The sequence below is a fragment of the Mobula birostris genome, chromosome 23 (genome assembly GCF_030028105.1).
Source record: "Mobula birostris isolate sMobBir1 chromosome 23, sMobBir1.hap1, whole genome shotgun sequence".
In the NCBI taxonomy this organism is placed as follows: Eukaryota; Metazoa; Chordata; class Chondrichthyes; order Myliobatiformes; family Myliobatidae; genus Mobula; species Mobula birostris.
This window is the reverse complement of record NC_092392.1, coordinates 14,964,719-14,987,613: the sequence shown is the minus strand read 5'-3', so window position 1 is coordinate 14,987,613 and position 22,895 is coordinate 14,964,719. Positions and strand designations below refer to the sequence as shown.

General features: G+C 39.0%; 1 protein-coding gene across 1 annotated transcript; it reads left to right on the top strand.

Moving 5' to 3' along the window:
* The first annotated feature begins 174 nt into the window (after nt 1-174).
* On the top strand, nt 175-22,052 carry psmc2 (proteasome 26S subunit, ATPase 2). The gene is made up of 12 exons (XM_072241020.1): nt 175-281; nt 2,720-2,757; nt 4,249-4,330; nt 5,266-5,365; nt 7,609-7,740; nt 7,956-8,028; nt 9,106-9,201; nt 9,914-10,078; nt 12,963-13,050; nt 17,154-17,356; nt 18,224-18,320; nt 20,729-22,052. The coding sequence occupies exons 1-12, from the start codon at nt 209-211 to the stop codon at nt 20,884-20,886; spliced, it is 1,305 nt and encodes a 434-aa protein (XP_072097121.1). The 5' UTR covers nt 175-208; the 3' UTR covers nt 20,887-22,052.
* The last annotated feature ends 843 nt before the right edge of the window (nt 22,053-22,895 follow it).

The window sequence follows — 22,895 nt, the reverse complement described above, 5'->3', positions numbered from 1 at the left end:
TAGAGTCCATTTCTTTTTCAGTGCGGTGGCTGCTGGGAGGTGGGTCTGCTTTCTGGGGCAGCGAATGCTGGGAGGTGGGTCTGGTTTCTGGAGTGGAGGATGCTGGGAGGTGGGTCTGGATTTCGGCGCGGCGAATGCCGGGAGGTTAGTGTCCGGTAAAGTGCTGTGTAACACTTAAAGCCGAAAGTAATTTATTTTTGCCGCCGTCATGCCGGATTATTTGGGAAGTGATCAGCGTAAAGCCAAAGAGGAATCCAAAGAAGACGAGAAGCCGATCCGAGGTGAGCGATGGGTTCTCGGAGACTCTCCAGTGGGAGACCGGGCGTTGCGGAAGGAATGGGCCCAGACCAGTCCGGTGGGAGGCTGGGGGTTTGTTTCTGATATTTGCAGCAGACCTGCAGCAGGTCGTGAAGATTCACTGAGTAAGGGTCGTCTCGAGGTGTCAGTGGCAACATTTTGGCCTCAGCCAAGGACGTCACATCCCCTTCACTGTTCTAACATTTGGCCTTTGCCCACAGCTGAACGTTTCCAATATTACAATAGGGCTACATCTCAAAAAAAAAATCAGTGGTTTCGAAATTCATTGCTACTTTTTGAGCTTCTGAAATGAAAGGACAATTCCATCATTTTTGCTCCAAGCTAAATTGCCTTTCCCTTTTCCTTTGTCTCCTCCATTCTCAGCTCCAACGTATATTTTAGGGCATCCATTTTCCATGAAATCTATGCAGTATGGTCAGTTAAATGTGCTACTTCCCTCCCTTACCGTATTTTAATCGGTTACACATTCTTTAGGGTCTCTCCATCCCTGTTCCCAGACGCTGAATTTTCTTTAATTCCCTATTTTCACTTGTACCCCCGGGAACATGTTTGTTCGCCAGTACGTTCTTGCAAAAATAAATCCTGATTGTCAAATTCATGAGGTACGGTGGCAAAAAATGCAGGTGCTGGAAATGTGAAAACAAACATTAAAGCCTGGAAATCCTCAGCAAACCGGGCAACATTGTAGAGAGAAAAAACAGTTAATGTTTTAAGTTGACAGTCCTCCATCAGAATTGACAGACGTTGTCACTAGCTGAGTGCCCCGGATTATTTATCTGGAAGCATGAGCTCAGATCCCAGCACCCAACGATAAATACCCAATTTCTGTGAATAAAAATCTTTTCCGTTACTAGTCCCAATATTAGCTGATTTTTCAAAGGTTCTTCTTCAAAGTTCATGAAGGTGTTGTCACTTTCTGTTGTGCAAGTTTTTCCTGAATGTCCTTGTTTGACTTTCTTATCAGGTTTCCTTTCTTGCTGCAGTACTGAAACAAGTCTTATCAGTTATTTCTGTTGTCTGTCATAGCAAAAATAATTACCCTCCTTTGCTGTCTTTGACACAGTTATTCCTAATCTTTCAGATAGACTTGTCATTTGGGGGACCATCGGGTGACATCCTGATCAACTGAAGTGAACAAGGAAAAATTGTTCACAGTAGCTGTGTTTGTGCCTTTTCCGATGTTAGTCCTCAGTGATTGATCATAGTGCTTCATTCTCTCCTGGTCATGTTGTCCTGTGTGATAGCAAACAAAAGCATCACATTAATTCAAAGATTCAAGAGTCAAAATACATTTATTGTCAAAGGAAGTATAAATTACATACCTTGAGATTTGTCTGCTTAGAGGCAGCCACAAAGCATGAAACCCAAAGAACCCAATTAAGAAAAAGGAATCTAAAACCTCTGCGCAGAGAAAGAAAAAACCAGTCAATGCAAACAATAGAAGCAAGCGACAGCTTTCCGAACCAGACTGGGTCCTTAGAATCGCTCCCTGGAGCAGCCGGATTAGGCCCAGCCCTCAGTCTCCGTATCACAGCAGCCGGAGCAGCTCACTGCCAGAGAGCGAGCGAGATCAGCCCAGCGCTCGCCTCTGGTCCTGCCACTCGGGCTCTCCTGTCTATCTGGACCAGCATTTAAATTGTCCAAACACCGTGTAGTGGCTCGCTCTCAGATCTGGACCCCCGTGTGGCAATACGCTCGGGCCATATTTTCGTATATACCTCTCAATTCCTCACTGTCTCGAAATATCAGCCGATTTGTTGACATCCAATACTAGATGAGCAAACATTTCCATAACCAATTTTGGAAGATAAAAAGTATTGTATTTCTTGACAACTTATTGAGCTTACTGAGATTAATATCGTACCTGAAAATTTCTGAGTCTTGCTGTTTCCACTTTATAGCACCCTCTCTTAGGCTTGAATTATTTATCCACACCTTTGTGCACCAACCAGTACTTCTGTACTGGCCTCCTTCTATCCTATGTGAATGAGGTTATTCTATATTCTGCCAAGTACCAAAGTTTACCCTGTCTCACCCACCACACACCTCTATGTTAGGAAAGCCTTGATTTTTCTTTTAAATTGAATCCTTCTTTCATGCCCAATGATAGCCTCTTATGTAATAGCCTTCCTGTCATTATAATCTTCACCTCTATCTGTCCCATCTAGGCCTGAACCTATCTCTCTTGTCTATTTTCTCCACCACTTTCTACTGAGAGTTTCCCAAGGTCAAGGGCTGAACGAAGTTCAAATGCTGAGTTACTTTCCTTGCCATTTTAATTTTTCAAATAGAGATGTATATAAGAAACAAATCATTGTTTATTAATATAGTGCTTAATTTAGTGATTTACTTGTAAGTAAAGTACTTTCATAACTTGTGCTTTTTCTTGGTTGAGTTGCAGCGCTTGATGAAGGAGATATTGCCCTCCTGAAAACCTATGTAAGTATGTTGCTAACGTTCTCTGGCCTGTCATTTTTGATCTTGTTGATGATGAAACTGTGGGGGAAAAAATGGATGACTTCAAGGAGCTTAGGAGCGATCTCTCAACAAAGGCAGATGTAATTAATGAAATTCCAACATCTTCCTTGGTGTGCCTTGTTAACCTTCGGTTGCCTTGAAGGAAAGTATGTTGGCAGGCTCATGATCCACTGGTCAGTAATGATTCTTGTCCTTCACGTGCTTCTCAGACATGGGTTACCTATTGCTGGCAATTCCAGGGGCTGGAGTAATGTCACCACTGTGATGCTGCAGAATCTTTACCTCCATTAGCAAGATTATCCAAAATCCCTAGCACTGAGGCCATAGTTGTATAGTCAGTTAGCTCACATCATTTGCATGTCCAACATTAAAGTTCCAAAGCAGCTACTATTCCAAGATAGAAACATTGAAAACGTACAGCACAATACAGGCCCTTCCACCCACAATGCTGTGCCAAAGATCTGTCACATTTATCAAATATGTTCACAAAACTCCCTTGGAAAAAAAAATTAACATTTCCATTTCCTCATTGGAATCCATGATAGTACAGAGAAAGTGAAGAAGTGACATTTGGGTGGTAAAGAGAAAATCAGACACTGTTCATTAGGAGCGCAGATAAACCAAGTGTAAAATGCATGCAATGGTGTGCACATAAATAAAGGAGCAGAAATAGACCATTCAGCCCGTTCTTTACTGTCATGGCTGATTTATTATCCCTTCAACCCCATTCTCCTGCCTTCTCCCTGTAATCTTTGACGCCCTTACTAATCAAGAATCTATTAACCTCCACTTTAAGTGTACCCAGTTACTTAACCTCCACAGCCACGTGTGGCAACAAATTCCACAGATACATTGCCTTCTGGCTTTTGAAATTCTTCCTCACCTCCTGTCAGACTACCTGGTCATCTAGCAGCGCCTACGGAAGTGTCTATGGGAAGCAGATTGTCTTTTTCAGCCATCTCTGAATCCACAGAACTGGAATCAAGCCAGTCTTATGCCTGAGAAGAACAGCATTTTATACTTGTTGATTTGCACAAGTTGGACATATTGTCTACACAAAGAGAATGACTATTCCCATTGGTAACACACATTTGAGACTCGGGCATGCTTTTTCGTTATAAGATCTGAGTACTTTTGAGATGTCAGCAACTGAAAAGTTATGCAGAGTTGTAGTACATGTACAATGTAAATTTAGTAAATTTACTTAAACAGTTGACAAAAATCTTGTACGCACATCTCTGTTTTCTGACCACCTGAATATAGTCTGTCTCTAGATATCATTGTAGGGTTATTGTTTTCCTCAAATCATTAGGAATGTTAAATTGTTTGATTTTCACGTGGATCGAATGGAATAGTAAACTGAGGTGCCAGGTGTAATCGGCCAAGTTAAACAGATTTCATGTTAATGTCTTTGCAACAAGACTGCTCAGATGAAATTTTCTTCCTTTGTAGGGTCAGAGTACCTATTCCAGACAGATCAAGCAGGTCGAGGATGATATCCAACAGCTTCTCAAGAAAATTAACGAGTTGACTGGTAAATTTAACTAAAGTGTTTGTTACTGGCAATTATTGTCAATGTATTTGGTGCAAAATATCTGCACATACAAAAATGTATTCATCTTCATGCTGTGGATTTGGGATAATTTGAAAGAATTAGAATTCTTTCTAAACTAGAAAGGATTTAACAAGATAAAATTAGAACTAAATCACAAACAGTTCAATAACAGAGAAACTTTTTTTAAATTTTAAAGTGGTTTAGCAACTTGAGCAGCTTTGCAAACAGCTGGGTTAAGGATTATGATTTATGAGATCCTCAAAACGCTGGAGCAACCTCATTAAAATAACTACTGCAAGCTCCATCCAAAAAACCTATAATCACTGTTTTTCTCTTGTAAGAGGTTCGTCAAACTTCTAATATTAATGGTCAGTTGCTGAGCACTAAGCGCAAGGCTGTCTCTCCAGTGCAGTACTGAGACTCGCACTGAGATGCCAATGATTGGATCATGATAAATAAGATTGCATCTGTTTTCACAATTGGGCATAAAAGATCTCATGGCACTATTGCAAAAAGTGGAATTTATCTTGGTGGTTTGTTCCATTGTTGACTCAACTCTTTAAATATCTGAACTATATGAGAATGCCATTAACACGTTTCTTTCTGGAAACTGGTTGCATGCAAATCACTGTCCGACCACAGTCTACAGTTCAGAGTACTTTATAGACTATGAAATTGCTTTGAGCTGACCCCAGGTCATGAAAGGCACACCATGAATTCAGGGTGTGGTCAGTCAGTAATGAAGGCCATTCACAAAAAGGATTTCCTTTGTAAAGTATCAAGTCATATACCTGCATAATATGTAACATAATTTTGAATGACATTCTGAGAATTGGTTTAATGTCACTTTACTATGTTATTTTGTTTGTCGGGACAATTTGATCTGCTTTTAAGGTCTGCGTTCCTATGTGCAGGTATCAAGGAATCTGACACCGGCCTGGCTCCTCCAGCATTATGGGACTTAGCAGCAGACAAACAGACACTTCAGAGTGAGCAGCCTTTGCAGGTTGCAAGGTATGAAGTCTAGCTCACAGTGGAGGATGAACTTGTATCTCTTATATACTTAATCTCTCTTGTTTTTCTTCTTTATCACACCTGAAACTACAATTTGACTATCTTTAACTAGAACAAAGGAAGGGCGGTATAAGATCATTACAGCCTAAGGCAGGGGAAGTAGTGAGAAGCTATTCTTAGAGGAGACATTAATAAATAGGGGATATAGATTTAAATTAATTAGTGTCAAGTTTAGAGAGGTGTTGAGGAAAGACCTCAACAGGTACTTCACTGAAAGATTTAGTGAAGGGAATGCCCTATAATATTTTGAAAGTACCTGAATGAGCATTAGAAAAACCATAATCTGCAGGACTATTGATTATTAATCAAGAAGTGTAATTGAAGTCTATTTTGGCCACGTAAACATTTTGAGCTTGATAGTAGCCTGGTGTTATTTTCTATGATTCTTTGGGCTGATTTCCATTTCATGAGAATAAATGGGGATGCAGTATTTTCTGAAAACATTTAACATGAAGGATCTTGTGACGGTGAGTAGAGATGATCACAATTTGAGGAAACCTTCATTTTAAAATTGTGATTCAAAGTTGGATTTTTTAAATATAGAACTGCTAGGAATTTGAATAACTTATGATAGGAAGTAGTTGAGCTGGGTACTTGCATTTTAAGGCTGAGTAGAGAAAATGTTTAAAATGAAGGGAAAAGTAATTGGACCACTCAGAATTTCTCTGGATTATGATCAGGTTCTTGTCCTGTTGTAAAATAAATCTTAATGGCTACCAAACCAAGTAGAATGGTATCTTACATTGATTCCAGTATAATATTCTCATTGATGTTGTTCAAAACAATTGTCATATGTTCCTTCGGCAATGATGTAAAACATATATTTATGTTGGGCAGAGCTATGAAAGAGAAATTGTGTTTGATTAAAATTTTATAAAACTTGCTGTAGACAAAAGAATAGGTCTGATTGTATACGTGGTCAGTAAGTTGTAACATGTGTTATTGTACCCCACTAGAAAAAAAAGCTTTGAACTGACGCAAATAGCCAGGGTTGTAAACCAGGTCCTCAGTCATATGTGGAGAATGATATCAAAAATAATCAATTTACTTCAGTTCTCTGTTCAAGGTTCTTTACGTCTTGGGCTAGGGTACCATGTGTTTCAACATATCCCATCGGATTTGTGAGTTTTCCTATCTCTATCAAGAAGAATAATTGTAATGTTTTATATTTCAAAAATAAGTTATTTTCATGATAAGAGATATATACAAAACAAACAGTGCAAAGTTGTACACTTTCATGGTCAATATAGTTTTTAAAATCATAATGCTCCCTGGGGTGATACGTATTTCAATACTTGATGGGCTTCCCCACTCAAATTGGCTGCTCCATGTGTTGCAGTGGAAGGAGCCCGGACTGTGGTCTTTCCCACAGTCTTTGCATAGGCTGCACCAAACTTCAATGCAGCCCTCAGCATATACTTTTGCAGCCTGGACTGCACCATTCAGCAACATTCCCTTGTAGACATCTATTATTTTGTCTGCAAGGAAAAAGCAGGCGAATGTGATTGACCGGATGGCTTGGCAAAGAGCTAATTTGGACTTAATTGATCAGAATGGTATCCAGCTTTATCAGTATAACCTTCTAAGTCTCTTCAATGTATCCCAAAACACTTTACAACTAATGAAATAATTTTGATATGTAGCTGATGTGGTAAGTAGGGATGGCAGGAGCCAATGTGCACACTGCAAGCTCTGACTAAATAATGTGAATAAAATGCGATTAAGAATCTGTGTTTCTTGAAATCCCACATTTTTATTGTTGCTGACTTAGGAAGTTAGGATGGAGACTATTTAATGTGACTGTTACATGGTAAAAGTCACATATCCATTTGAATCTTAAACTGCATAATGCATTTGATAGGACTCTTTCCGTTTTATTGAATTTCATGAAACAAATTGCCTTCTAAAAACTTTTTTTGCTGGTTCAGATCTGATGCACTTTAGATATGTCTAGTGGACAGAAATTCCTATTGATCACCTTCATTTTAACCGTCTTAATTTTACCTGATTAGCCTTCCAAGAGGAACAAAGGATTTTTCACATTGCTCTATTTCTGAAGCTGTATTTTGAATGCTGTTTAACAAGATCAGTGAAGTCTAGCGTTAAATACAACCCATAATTACATGTTGACATTGAGTGAGCTTATTGAAAAGATAACTATGATGGATTTTTTTTTTTTACAGATGTACGAAGATTATAAATGCAGATTCTGAAGATCCCAAGTACATCATTAATGTGAAGCAGTTTGCAAAATTTGTGGTTGACTTAAGTGACCAGGTGGCTCCCACTGATATTGAGGAAGGAATGAGAGTTGGGTATGAACCTAACCTTTAATTTTCTTGGATGTTTGCTGTCAAATCACTAATTGTGTTTTTTTTTAGTAAATTACAGAATTTAAGTCACCACGATTACTCATATTTACTCAGACATATGAATTAACATACACTATATTAATATTAAATGCAAATAAATATCTGACATTTTACTACAAACTGGGCCATACTTTAAAATATTACTTTTAATATTGCAGTGTGGATCGAAACAAATACCAGATACATATTCCACTGCCACCAAAGATTGATCCTACTGTTACCATGATGCAGGTAATGCAATAGTAACAAGTTTCATTTATATAGTGCTTTTATCATAGTTAAACATTCCCATGTGCATCTCAGGTATATAATTTGGTTGATGTCAACTATAAGAGAGAGAAGGTAAGTTAGATAAGATAACTTATCCAAAGATAGATAAGTTTATCCTTGTCCATGGAATATCAAAAGAGTGTAGACAGATGTAAAGTTTGCAAAAATTCCAGAAAGGAGGTAATCTGCTGAGAATAGTTTTTGAGCCTTTTGAAACTGGTGATGGACAGAGACAAGTTAAACAAACACCGAGTTCACAGCAACTTGTAGAGCTGAAGATAGTTATGGAGGATTTGAACACAAGACTTTTGAAGTGAAGAATTAATTGCCTTTGGTACTGTGGCAATGGCAGAATCTGATCCAATATGTTCAGACAAGAGTGCTAAGCAACTTGCTATTTGAATGAATGAGATGGAACATTAATATTCAAGACAAGTGAGATTAAACTTTTTTTTGTTTTAAGGTGGAATATGATTGGAAGTGGGATGGATGATCTGTCACTAGTGATTTTGTGATTGTCATTGAATCAATTACAAACTTCGAGTTCCTTTCATACAATTTTGAGTGAGAATATTATCTGCATTGTTGCTTCAAAAGAGCCTTTAACATGATACAATTTTTGGGACTGTTAACAGTTGTCAGAGCAGATAGGGCTAAAAATTGGACACGTTTAATTTTAAAAATTATACTACATGATCTTTCCTCTTTAGTGTTGCATTTTTTGATTCTGTAATCAATGTGTGATTAAATAACTTGGAGGCTTGCTGTCATCATTTCGAATCTGATATAAAATGTGCATATCGATTTCATGGCTGTAGGGCACACTACGTAACTAGTAAATGTTTCTGTTAACTGTTTCTTTTAAACATGTAGTTTGGCTTATGACTGGAAGATCGATTTCGTAAGCTGCCTTCAGTATACTGATATTTTAGAGTTGTGTGGAGTAATATTTGGACTTGTCTATGGTTTGGAAGGATCTTTTTTGTATAAATTAGTATTGAATTACTTTATGTATCTAATTCTGCAGTACTTTTTCAGGTGGAAGAAAAGCCAGATGTTACCTACAGTGATGTAGGTGGTTGCAAAGAACAGATTGCAAAATTGCAAGAGGTTGTGGAAACTCCTTTATTACATGTAAGTTTAACTTTTGGTATGAAACAGCATTAGATGGATTGCATGTGTAAAGGGTGCGAATTATTACTCTTTATTTCAATTAAAAATTTGAAAAGCTACCCCTGAAGCTTACTTAGATTAAGTTTCATTTCAAACCTTTAAAACTTCATGTCAACTGTGAAAAATTTACATCTTCATTTTTGCTTTTAAGAATCCCACACACCAATTTTAAATTACATACGTAAACTACTGGTTGGTCCCATTTTTGATAGGGCACTGGCAACCTGGGAACTTTATGATATTAATGTGACTTTGACTAAGCATTTGTAGGTATTGTTATACTTTTCAATTCAGTAGTGTGTTGTAGGAACAAAGTTCATGCGTCCCTTGACCATATTATTATCCACAGCAGAAGGTATAATCTTGCTAGAGTCTAAGAAAATCCGAGAAAAGCCTGAAGTGAACAAAAAGCAAAAATGTGATATTCAAGCCTTTTACATGAAGTCTGTATTTAATCTAGTTTGATGTACGGCATTATCAGTTTTTATTTGTTTTGTGAACAATGTAGCAGTAACAGTATCAAGAAAGTTATGATTGAACTAACCATCTAACCAGAAAAATCTGTACTTGTTTTCTTCTAAATGTGTTCCTTTCTTGTGTCATAACTACTGCAGTATTGACATGCAGTTGCACTAGTCCTGTACTGAACAAGGAAAATTTATTTGATTTTCAGCCAGAGCTTTTTATAAACCTTGGTATTGAACCACCAAAAGGAGTGCTGCTGTTTGGACCACCTGGAACTGGCAAGACTCTCTGTGCGCGAGCTGTGGCTAATCGGACAGATGCTTGCTTCATTAGAGTGATAGGGTCAGAACTAGTGCAGAAGTATGTGGGAGAGGTAAAGATCAATACTTTTTTACTAAATATTTGCTCTTGTTATGGAACTTATTTTTGAAGGTTTATAGTACAAGTCTGTCTCAAGGCTGGTTTTGATAATTCCAACAAATTTGGCATTCATAGAAGAAAAAAAAATCTACTGTTACAGCTTGATAACCATTCATTTGTAACTGGCCAAAACTGGTGAAATTGGTGTTGCGTCCTGAGGACTGTAACTTGCTGAGCTGGGAAGTGAGGTGTTATTTATTCAGCTTACTGTGCAAAAGGCCAAAGGCAGGTCAGAGCAGGATGGAAAATTATCCATAGAAACCATAGAAACTACAGCACAGAAACAGGCTTTTTGGCCCTTCTTGGCTGTGCCGAACCATTTTCTGCCTAGTCCCACTGACCTGCACATGGACCATATCCCTCCATACACCTCCCATCCATGTATCTGTCCAATTTATTCTTAAACGTTAAAAAAGAACCCACATTTACCACCTCGTCTGGCAGCCCATTCCACACTCCCACCACTCTCTGTGTGAAGAAGCCCCCCCTAATGTTCCCTTTAAACTTTTCCCCCCTCACCCTTAACCCATGTCCTCTGGTTTTTTTCTCCCCTTGCCTCAGTGGAAAAAGCCTGCTTGCATTCACTCTATCTATACCCATCATAATTTTATATACCTCTATCAAATCTCCCCTCATTCTTCTACGCTCCAGGGAATAAAGTCCCAACCTATTCAACCTTTCTCTGTAACTGAGTTTCTCAAGTCCCGGCAACATCCTTGTAAACCTTCTCTGCACTCTTTCAACCTTATTTATATCCTTCCTGTAATTTGGTGACCAAAACTGAACACAATACTCCAGATTCGGCCTCACCAATGCCTTATACAACCTCATCATAACATTCCAGCTCTTATACTCAATACTTTGATTAATAAAGGCCAATGTACCAAAAGCTCTCTTTACGACCCTATCTACCTGTGACGCCACTTTTAGGGAATTTTGTATCTGTATTCCCAGATCCCTCTGTTCCACTGCACTCCTCAGTGCCTTACCATTAACCCTGTATGTTCTATGTTGGTTTGTCCTTCCAACGTGCAATACCTCACACTTGTCAGTATTAAACTCCATCTGCCATTTTTTAGCCCATTTCTCCAGCTGGTCCAAGTCCCTCTGCAGGCTCTGAAAACCTTCCTCACTGTCTACTACACCTCCAATCTTTGTATCATCAGCAAACTTGCTGATCCAATTTACCACATTATCATCCAGATCATTGATATAGATGACAAATAACAATGGACCGAGCACTGATCCCTGTGGCACACCACTAGTCACAGGCCTCCACTCGGAGAAGCAGTTCTCTACCACCACTCTCTGGCTTCTTCCATCGAGCCAATGTCTAATCCAATTTACCACCTCTCCATGTATACCTAGCGACTGAATTTTCCTAACTAACCTCCCATGCGGGACCTTGTCAAAGGCCTTACTGAAGTCCATGTAGACAATATCCACTGCCTTCCCTTCATCCACTTTTCTGGTAACCTCCTCGAAAAACAACAATAGATTGGTCAAACGTGACCTACCACGCACAAAGCCATGTTGACTCTCCCTAATAAGTCCCAGTCTATCCAAATGCTTGTAGATTCTGTCTCTTAGTACTCCCTCCAATAACTTACCTACTACTGACGTTAAACTTACTGGCCTATAATTTCCCGGGTTACTTTTCGATCCTTTTTTAAACAACGGAACAACATGAGCCACTCTCCAATCCTCCGGCACCTCACCTGTAGACAGCGACATCTTAAATATTTCAGCCAGGGCCCCTGCAATTTCGACACTAGTCTCCTTCAAGGTCCGAGGGAACACCCTGTCAGGTCCCGGGGATTTATCCACTTTAATTTTCCTCAAGACAGCAAGGACCTCTTCCTTTTCGTTCTGTACAGTTTCCATGATCTCACTACTTGTTTCCCTTAATTCCGTAGACTATGATCTCACTACTTGTTTCCCTTAATTCCATAGACTATGATCTCACTACTTGTTTCCCTGAATTCCATAGACCATTCCATATCGTAAAAGGTAGCTGGAAGCTTAGTCATTCTTGTAGCCTGGGTTAAGGTTATTTGCAGGATGGTCATCCAATCTGGATTTGGTTTCTCCAATATTGGCCAGTTTGCGAGCATTGAATACGATACAGTTAATTAGAATTACTGGATAAATAAACAAATTATTGCCTCACTTGGAAGGTTGTTTGAGTCTGTGAATGGTGAGAAGGGCAGGCTTCTTGCCATGATAAAGAGTGGACAGTAGAGATGGGGGGTGGTGAACTACATATAGGGACTCTGAATACTGAAAGAGGAGAGGAATATTTATCTGAGGCTGGAAACAGTAAATTTACAGAGCATAATCCATTAAGGATGAAGGCTGATGATGTGGAAGGTGAGGACAAGGGAAACTCTGTCCCACTTTGGGTGAAAATGGGTGGGGTAAAAGCAGAGGATGGAAAATGGAACAGATAAAGTTGATACCTCTGTTAACTGTGTTGGGAGTGAGGGGTAAGAGATCAAAATATTGCAATTGCTTGAAATTGGAAGTAAATACAGAAAATCCAGTAAACACTCTTAAATCAGGTAACCACCAGGGGGTAAAGAGAATTAAGTTTTCAGGTCAAAGAGAGTCTGCTGTTTTCAGTTTATTATGTTGGAAGGAAACCATGGTTCAATAAAAAGGAAGGCACCTTGGAAACATTTGAAAAGTTATCAGGGTGGGAGAGTTGGAGAAACTTGCAAAACAAAATTAAGCTCAAGTTGGATCACCCATTTCTTTTCGTGAAAATGTGAAATATGCACCCACTTTTTTTTCTACATTTAGCTAGTGTAAAATAAATGTGTTTTGTCTCTCTCTAGGGTGCTCGAATGGTTCGTGAACTTTTTGAGATGGCCAGAACAAAAAAGGCGTGCTTAATATTCTTTGATGAGATTGATGCAATTGGAGGTATTGTATATATCTCTTTTAGAGAGGGATTATCTTAATTCTACAGCTTGATTATTGTATGGAGATTTTGTAAGTTGCCAATTGTGACCTGTGTGAGATTAAGTGGAATCAGCCATTTGGAGCCACTTAATGATTACCTACTGAGATCTCATAAACAACATTTCAATATGTATTCAGTAGCGTTAGTAGTCATCTTATCACTGAATAATTTAGTATTGCAGGAGAACACATATTGAGGTGTATTCTCCATATATTTTATAAGACTTAACAGGAATGATCCAATGCGAGAAATTTTTAATCTTTGATATTAGTAACAAAGTTTTCTGAATTTGTATATTCTGAACTGGGTATTTGTGCAGTTCATGTTGTTTGTACATGAAATAGTACATTTCTGCATAAATGTACAGAATTAAAAAGGACAACCAAGCAGGAAATTTAACCCCCTAAGGCTGGTGACGGGATTTGGCGTGGACATTTCCAGCTTCATAATATTTAACACAGATTTCAGGGTTTACCCTAACTTACTAAGTTACTCTTGGGAGACTCAATAGCCAAAGATAAGTAATAACAGCTTTGTGGTGAAATTAAGTACTCCTTTCTGAAATCTCTGTAACCTCTGTAACACTCCTCCTGCCAGTACACACAGACATGTATGCAATATATGACCCTGAATTCCATAAGATATAGAAGCAGAATTAAGCCATTTGGTTATCGTCTCTGCACCATTTCATCATGGCTGATTAATTTCCCTCTCAGCACCAATCTCCGTTCTAAATGTACGTTCCTTGATTCTGACGCTGTGTCCTCTGGTCTTAGACTCACTCACTACGGGAAACATCTTCTCCACATCCACTCTATCGAGGCTTTTCACCATTCAATAGGTTTCAATGAGATTCCCACTCATTCTACTGAATTCCAGTGAGTACAAGCCCAGAGCCGTCAAACACTCCTCATATGATAAGCCTTTCAATCCCGAAAGCATTTTCGTGAACCTCCTTTGATTGCTTTCCAATATCAGCACATCCTTTCTTAGATAAGGGGCCTAAAACTGCTCATAATACCCCAAGTGAGACCTCACCAGTGCCTTATAAAGCCTCAACATTATATCCTTGCTTTTATATTCTAGTCCTCTCAAAATGAATGCTAACATTGCATTTGCCTTCCTCACCACTGACTCCATCTTTAAGGAATCCTGCAAAAGGACTCCCAAGTTCCTTTACACCTCAGTTTTGAATTTTATCTCCATTTAGAAAGTAGTCTACGCTTTTATTTGGACCATACACTTCTCTACACTATATTTCATCTGTCACTTCTTTGCCCATTCTCCGAATCTGTCTTGAATCCTTCTGTAACCTCTCTGCTTCCTTAACATTACCTGCCCCTCCACCTATCTTCATAGTGTCCATAAGTTGGCCACAAAGTCATCAATTCCTTTATCCAAATCATTGACTTATAACATAAAAAGTAGCGGTCCCAACACAGACCCCTATGTAACACCACTAATCACTGGCAGCTGACTAGAAAATGCTCCCTTTATTCCCACTCATTCCCTTCTGCCAATTAGCCAATGCTCTATCCGTGCTAGTACCTCTCCTGTAATAATGTAGGCTCGTAGCTTGTTAAGCAGCTTCATGTGTGGCACTTTGTTAGAGGTGTTCTGAAAATCCAAATACAGGACATTCACCAATTCTCTTTTGTATATCCCACTTATTATTATCTTAAAAGAATTCTAACGGCTGACATCTCTCACCAAATGGCAAAAATTGAATGAAAAACACATAGAATATAAAACATCAAACCACAGAGTCCTTGAAACAGTCCTCGACTGTTCAGTTCAGTTTAGTGCTGTGTCGTTGGCTGACTGCAGGCCGCAGAGCCAGTCTGCCCCGATCAAAATCGCACAAAATAGCACTAAGAAGAGTAAACAGAAACCAGAAGTATATACGGTTGCAGGAAAAAGTTTGTGTAATCTTTGCAATTACCTAGTTTTCTGCATTAATTACTCATAAAGCATGGTCTGATCTTCATCTAAGTCACAGTATAGACAAACACAATCTGTCTAAACTAATAACACACCAACAATTGTACTTCTCATCAATACTGGGTACATCATTTAAATAATCACAGTCTAGATTCAAGAAAGTACATGAACCTCTGGGGTAATGCCTTCTACAAAAGCTATTTGGAGCTGGATGTTCTAATCAATGAGATGAGATTGGAGATGTGGGTTGTAGAGGTGCCCTGCCTTATAAAAAAGACACACCAAGTCAGGTCACTGGCAGAGCCTGTACTTCTCAAGAAAGATCTGTTTATATGCACCATGCCTCGATCAAAACAACTTTCAGAGGACCTTAGAAGAAAAGTTGTAGAGGTGCATGAAGCTAGAAAAGGCTACAAAAGCATTTCTAAAGACCTGAGTATTCATCAATCCATGTAAGAGAAATTTTCTACAAATGGAAGAAATTCAGTACTGTTGCTACTCTCCCTAGGAGTGGGCGTCTTGCAAAGATCACACCAAGAGCACAACAAGCAATGCTAAAGGAAGTGGAAAAGGAGCCGAAGGGTAACAGCAAAAGCCCTACGGAAATCTCTAGAACTCGCTGAAGTCTGTGTCCACTATAAGAAAAACACTGTACAAGAATGGTGTTCATGGAAGGACACTATGGAGGAAACCGCTGCTCTCCAAATAAAACATTGCTGCTTGTCTCAAGTTTGCAAAAGGCCACCTGGATGTTCCACAGTGTTCTGTGGGCAGATGAGACAAAAGTTGAACTTTTTGGCAGAAGTGCACACCACTATGTTTGGAGGAAAAATGGCACTGCACACCAACACCAAAACCTCATCCCAACTGTGAAGTTTGGAGCAAGGAACATCATAGTTTGGGGGTGCTTTGCTGCCACAGGGCTTGGACAGCTTGCAATCGTTGAGGGAACAATGAATTCAAAATTGTATCAAAACATTTTGCAGGAGAACGTCAGGGTAGCAGTCTGTCACCTGAAGCTTAATAGAAGTTGGATGATGCAACAAGACAATGATCTGAAACAGAAGAGTAAATAAACAACGGAATGGTTTAAGAAGAAGACAATTTGTGTTTTGGAGTGGCCAAGTCAGAGTGTTGACCTTAACCCAATTGCGATGCTGTGGCATGACCTGAAGAGGGCTGTTCACGCAAGGTATCCCAGAAATATTGATGAACTGAAACAGTTTTGATGGAGGAATGGTCTAAAATTCCTACTCACTATTGTGCAAGACTGATCAGCAGCTACAGGAAACGTTTGGTGGAGGCTGTTGCTGCTAAAGGAGGTTCGACCAGTTATTAAATACAAGGGTTTACATCCTTTCTCCAGCCTAGACTGTGAATGATTAACAGTGTGTTCAATAAAGACATGAAAAGTACAGTTGTTCGTGTTATTAGATTAGGCAGATTGTGTTTGCCTATTTTTGTGACTTGGGTTAAGATCAGTTCACATTTTATGAGTAATTAATGCAGAAAACCAGCTAATTGCAGAGTTCACAAACTTTTTCTTGCAACAGTATAACATGAACAAGGCCCAAGACTGGCATCTTTCTCCAGCTGCAGTGAGTGAGAGGGGGAGAGAGAGGGAGACTGGTCAAACGCAGGCAGACAGTGCTGAGTTCCCACTCGCCTTCCGCTGTCATCCTCATTGATTTCAGTCTTCCTCAACGATTTAAATGGAGTCGATGATGGGCTCACGCCCCGTCTCCAGGCCACACACTCTGCTCCAAACCTCACCAAACTCTCTCGGAGACAGCAAGGCGCCAGAACACTCAATTGGCCCAAAAACACACCTTCAAATTGTAAATCACAGGTTCCAAATGAACGTAGCTTAGTAGGGGAATCATATTTGAAAGATGAAGTAAAAGAAGTAGTTCTGTGAACTGTGAAGTACATTGCCTTTGGTCACGTTGTTTGCTGACACCATCTTCCAATATCAGAACCTAAATTTCTCTGCTTGAATTCAGTGTCATAAATTGTGTTAGACTGTTATAATTATGTGGCATATCGGTATTAATATTCTATTAAATGTAATTTAGATATATTGAGCTTGCATGTAACAAGCGATTTTCTTTTTCCTCCCAAGGTGCTCGTTTTGATGATGGTGCTGGTGGTGACAATGAAGTTCAGCGTACAATGCTGGAGCTTATTAACCAACTTGATGGTTTTGATCCCAGGGGTAACATTAAAGTATTGATGGCCACAAACAGGCCTGACACCCTAGATCCAGCTCTGATGAGGCCTGGACGTTTAGACCGAAAAATTGAATTTAGCTTGCCAGATCTTGAGGTATGGAAATGTTTTGTCTTAAAAATTGAGAATTCCACAGATAATGGAACTTTGCATTAAATCTGGCTTACTTTCTTGGTTGTTCATAAAAGTCATTTTGTGAAATAGTCTTTGTACAGTGATCTGGGTTTATTACCTAGGCATTAAATTATTAAGGAACTGATGTTACAATACACATTGGTATATTTGTAATTTCAATATGCTTAAATTAATTTGTCAGTTGATTTTCAGTATTACCAGTTTAATGCTGTATTTATTTCTGCCATGAACATGAGCACAAAAATGAGCAATGAAATTGCACGGTTGCAGTCAGCTGTTCGTGGGACCTCTTATCTCATCTCCAACATTGAACCCTCATGTTTTTAAAATGTGTTTGTATTGATTTAATTACTGATTTTCTTCTTGTTTTAAATACTTAAGAAATATTCAATATTTTCACAAATAGTTGGGCTGGGGCACGGCTTAGAAAGCAGAAAGTTTTCAGGTGTTAATGGTTGGTCCTTGTTCTGAAATCCACCATTCTTCATAACAGTTTAATGCCACTGTGTTGTGTAAGTTAGGGCTTCACTGCTGTTGTTTCCCTTCACATAAAGCCTGTAAGGAAAGTGCATGAGTAAGAGATCTTCTTTAGAAGAGGCAAGACCGGATTTTTGCCACAAGTTCTGCACCAGTATTTCTTCCTTTTGAAAAGTGTAAACTGTGAAAATTTTCTGAGGTTATTAAATGATGTACATACAGAGGGATCTTGGGCTGCAAGTCGGAGCTCCCTGAAGAGTCAACACAAGTAGATACTGTGGGATGAAGTGCCTGTTCTTGTGTTGTAGTGTTTTGTGTACTAGTTTTAAATTGGTGGTTTGTCAATTTCAGGGCCGAACTCACATTTTCAAAATCCATGCACGCAGCATGAGTGTAGAAAGAGACACAAGGTTTGAACTGCTAGCTCGATTATGTCCAAATAGTACAGGTAAGTTAAAGCAGTATTCTCTTATTGTCAATTATCATTCTACATCAGGGGTTCCCAATTTTTTTTTTATGCTATGGACCAGTACCATTGAGCAAGGAGTCTGTGGACCACAGGTTGGGAACCCCTGGTCAACATTGTTTAGATTTCTCTGGTTGCAAGTGTTCAATGAGGATGGCATTGTGTTTAAATGCTAACCTAATATCCAGTGGCTTAGGAGTTTATCTCCCCATGGATTCATAAATAGAAGTGGGAACGGGCCATTCAGCCCCTTTTTCCTGTTCCATGATTCACTGTGCCACTTTCATGTACCATTCCCGCATCACCTGATTTGTTTATATCTAACCTGCTAAGCCCCATAAGAGTTCTGGAATTTTCTATTAAATTACTGTTTTTTTAATAGTCTGGACAGTGTTGTCTTGGTAGGACAATCTCTCCATTTCAGCAAACAAACTGATGAATATTTGTTACATTTTCTCCATCGTAAGTAGAGAGACCAGGCTTTACTGTCACATCGTCCAATATAATTGCAGTGAGACATCTTTACTTTGCTAATCAAATGTTCTAGCAGTAAAGACCAGCATACCATTTGCCTTCCTAATTATCTTGTTACGTTACTTTAACCTTTGGTAATGCAGTGCATTCTGGTTCATTAGGTCAGCCGCTTATTTGGGAAAACTCTTAAAGGACAAAACCTAGGACAAACCTAAATGAGAAGATAACTGGGATTCCCATTGTTCATTTGGTGTACTACGCTGCTTAATTGGGACAGAAGACTGTTGCCAACAGTTTCTAACTATCATCAGTTGTGTGAACTTAGACAGTACATGGTGCTTAGAACAAAGTTTTTAAATAGCATAATTTACTTGTGTTTGTGTTCAGAAAGCAGTGATTTTTGCCACTGATAGTTGGTGAAAAGTAAGCAGTAAGACAGTTTGGAACTTGCACTCACTGCGGTTTTGAGCATTCAGGCTTGGAGATGCCAGAAGCAGCTGGGAGACAAAATGAAACGATTTCTCTATTTCAACAAGTTAGGAACTACAAATAAATTAAAGGTATTGACAGTCATCTTGAATGTTACAATGAAAATGAAGATTTGGAGGATGCAAACTTCGACAGCATTGTATGAAGGCAGTCCATTTTCTGCACTGGGTGTCTGTGCTGATTCTGTGCATTTCCAGTCAATCAAAAGAACATGGCTATGTGCTAGTTGTTCATCATATCCGATGATGACTGTGAAACTTGTGTTTCTAAAGTGGAAAAGCCATTCCACTCCCTTGACTTCAGAACTCAGGTCCAGTGGTACAAATAGTTGTTATAGACTGGGATCTTCCTTGGTTGCAGTGGATAACCACGACTTCTGTGCCTCCTTGACCGTTGGATCACATTGTTAATCTTATCTGCCAAGTCTGCCAGAGTTGACTTTGCATGCTAGGACGAACGTGTCCCTATTTCACCCGGGTATGAAGCCCACCAGCCATCCTGAGCTGGTTTAGCCTGCCTGTCGAAGCAGTGTATCAGGGTGTGGCCGTTGTCACTAGCTGGTGAGAGCTGAGTGTCTAGTGGGGAGCAAAGGTGACTAAGCTGTCCTAGAATGGACACGATGAGCTTCGTCAGAGAGGTGCTGTCCCTCCCTGGACACCCCGTACACGACACTGTGCACCAGATGAATTCCTTCATTGCTAACTATTACGGACCAATACACAATCTTATAGTTCTATAGGAGCATTGGTAGTGTTCCAATTTGTTCTGTACTTCATTTAAGTACATAATTTTTACTTAACAAAATTGTAGTTTGTCTTTTTAACTATTTCCATGAAACGTCAGCTACTTGGGACAGCTGCTTAATTGGGCCAAAATGTACTGGTCCCCATGTGTCCCAATTAACCGGATCCACTGTAGATATGCATATGATTCATCTTTTTGCACAATTATTTTTCAATCTCTTGTCATTTAAAGAAATTAATTTTTTTCATATTATCTGCTAAAGAGACTAAACACATATTTTGGAGATTATATTCCAACTGCCAGTCATTGTTCACTGAGCTGATCCATTTTCTCTTCAATTCCCTTAATGAAAGCCTGTCATGATTCTTCACCACCTCAAAAGCCCTGGCACACCAGTGGACAAAACAAGTTAATTGAGAAACAGGAAACTACTTCTATGTCATTAGCTGTAAAAAAAAAGAGAGAAATCATTGCAGGAGTTAATAGGATGATTTGCAGTCCTAGCTTGGAAATCTCTGAAACAAATACAGAATCTTATTAGATCTGAAAAGATCCTAGCATTTCTTATAGGGTGGCCTTTGGTTATCCCTCAAAGATGAATGTGTAGCACAATTATGGTAAAGATGGGGTAACAGATAGCAAAGTAGTTTCATCACACTGTGATTATCTCTACTGTCTTGCAGGAGCTGAGATCCGTAGTGTTTGCACTGAAGCTGGAATGTTTGCTATCAGAGCCCGCCGAAAGATTGCCACCGAGAAGGACTTCTTGGAAGCTGTGAACAAAGTTATTAAGTCATATGCCAAGTTCAGCGCTACCCCACGATACATGACCTATAACTAATTCAACTGTAAACTTTTTCTCTGTGACTACATTTGCATATATTAGTCATTTGTGCTTTTGACTAGTTCTATAAAATATGATGGTTTTGATTATCTTTAAATGTATTTAATAACTTGGCATTTCAGTAGAAGTTCCAGTAGAAATAAATCAACTTGTCTACTTTAAGGAATCTGATTTGTAGGAGAATTTTATACAGGGGGTACGGATTTAAAATCCTATCATGCTTCTGGGTTACTTTGTAATAGATATGCCTTTAAATGTGAAGCTTGGTGCCCCATATCGGGTCTTGAGTGTTATTAAGAAGGTAACATAGTGTCACCTTTTGAATTAGATACTAAAGAGGACTGCTTTTTCAGGTCAGTATTGCTCCACATTCCAACATTTGCCATCTTGAGTCTCCCTTTTCAGCGGAAGTTGAGGCAAAACCTATTCAAAGAATAGTTGCTTCCTGTGTCCGAGACATAATTCCCATTGCAAAGTAAAATTAATCAATCATTCAATTTGTTTATGGACCCTGGTCACAAGAAAATTGACTACCACAATAGACTACAGAATAAATGTATTGGTATTGAGGCATGGTGGTCTTTAGCACAGAACTAAAATGTAAATTTTAAAAAGTCACATTTCTAAGAATGATTAGCATATTTCCACATAGATAAATTATGTAACATTTATAAAAAGATATTTCATAACCATAGATGTTATACCAAGCTCTTCCCAGACTGCTTGGATTAACAATTTGTTTATTTGTTTTCCTCTTATTTTTCAAATGCAAGGCAGACCAATTGAGCAATTCAATGATCTGAACCTAATAAACAAATAGAGGTGTCACCGATATTTATGAGGCCCACATCTTGGTTGAATGCCTAAAACAGTCATAATAAAAAGAAAGTGCTGGAGCTGCATAGTGGGTCAGAGAATTCATGTTTCTGGTTTATGACCTTGCTTTACAAAGGAAATAAATTTTTAAAAATGAAGTTTTGTGTTGTAGACAAAAGGAGAGAGAGCAAAAGTGAATTTCTGATAGTAACAAGGTAAAAGAAGCAAAGAGAAACCCTATTGGAAAAGGAAGCAGAATTTTTCTGGGTTTGCATTTGTATTGTTTAACATTGCAGCCCTGGAAGAGAAGTGAGAATGAATTAAATCATCAGAATCAGGTTTATTATTACTGGCATGTGTGGTGAAGTTTGTTAGCTTCGCCGCAGCAGTACAATGCAATACATAATATAAAAAGTAAATAAATAAATCAATTACATTAAGTGTATGATGAAGAGATTAAAAGTAATGGAAAAACAAATAATTTAAGAAGTGAGGTACTGTTGATGCAATGTCCATTTCAGAACTGGATGGCAGAGGGGAAGATGCTGTTCATAAATGGCTGAGTGTGTGCCTTCAGGCTCCTGTACCTCCTCCCTGACTACAACCAGGAGAAGTCGGCATGCCCTGGGTGATGGGGGTCCTTAATAATGGACAGCGCCTTTCTGAGGCACCACCTGTTGAAAATGCCTTGGGTACTACCCAAGATGGAGCTGGCTAATTTTCCGACTTTCTTTAGCTTCCTTCGGTCCTGTGCAGTTACCATCCCCCCTCCCCTCCTGTACCGGACTGCGAAGCAGCCTGTCAGAATGCTCACGGGACATCTATGGAAGTTTTCAGTGTTTTAGTTGACCAACCAAACCAAATCAAGTAACAATACAAATGCAAAATACTGCAGATTTGAAATAAAAACAATGCTACTCAGTATTTTCCTAATAGGTGTCCCCCGCTATCCGAAGGTAGAGCGTTCCTATGAAACGGTTCGTAAGCCGGAATGTCGTAAAGTGAAGAAGCAATTAGCATTTATTAATATGGGGAATTTTTTTGAGCGTTCTCAGACCCAAAAATTAACCTACAAAATTATGCCAAATAACACATAAAACCTAAAATAACAGTAACATATAGTAAAAGCAGGAATGATACGATAAATACACAGCCTATATAAAGTAGAAATACTTCTCTGCAATGTCTAG

Bases quoted from the DNA above. Each gene is read 5' to 3' on its own strand.
- psmc2 (XM_072241020.1), top strand. From the start codon at position 209: ATGCCGGATTATTTGGGAAGTGATCAGCGTAAAGCCAAAGAGGAATCC. The intron at 4,331-5,265 runs GTAAATTTAACT...TCCTATGTGCAG, and splicing joins GAAAATTAACGAGTTGACTG to GTATCAAGGAATCTGACACC. The intron at 5,366-7,608 runs GTATGAAGTCTA...TTTTTTTTACAG, and splicing joins CAGCCTTTGCAGGTTGCAAG to ATGTACGAAGATTATAAATG.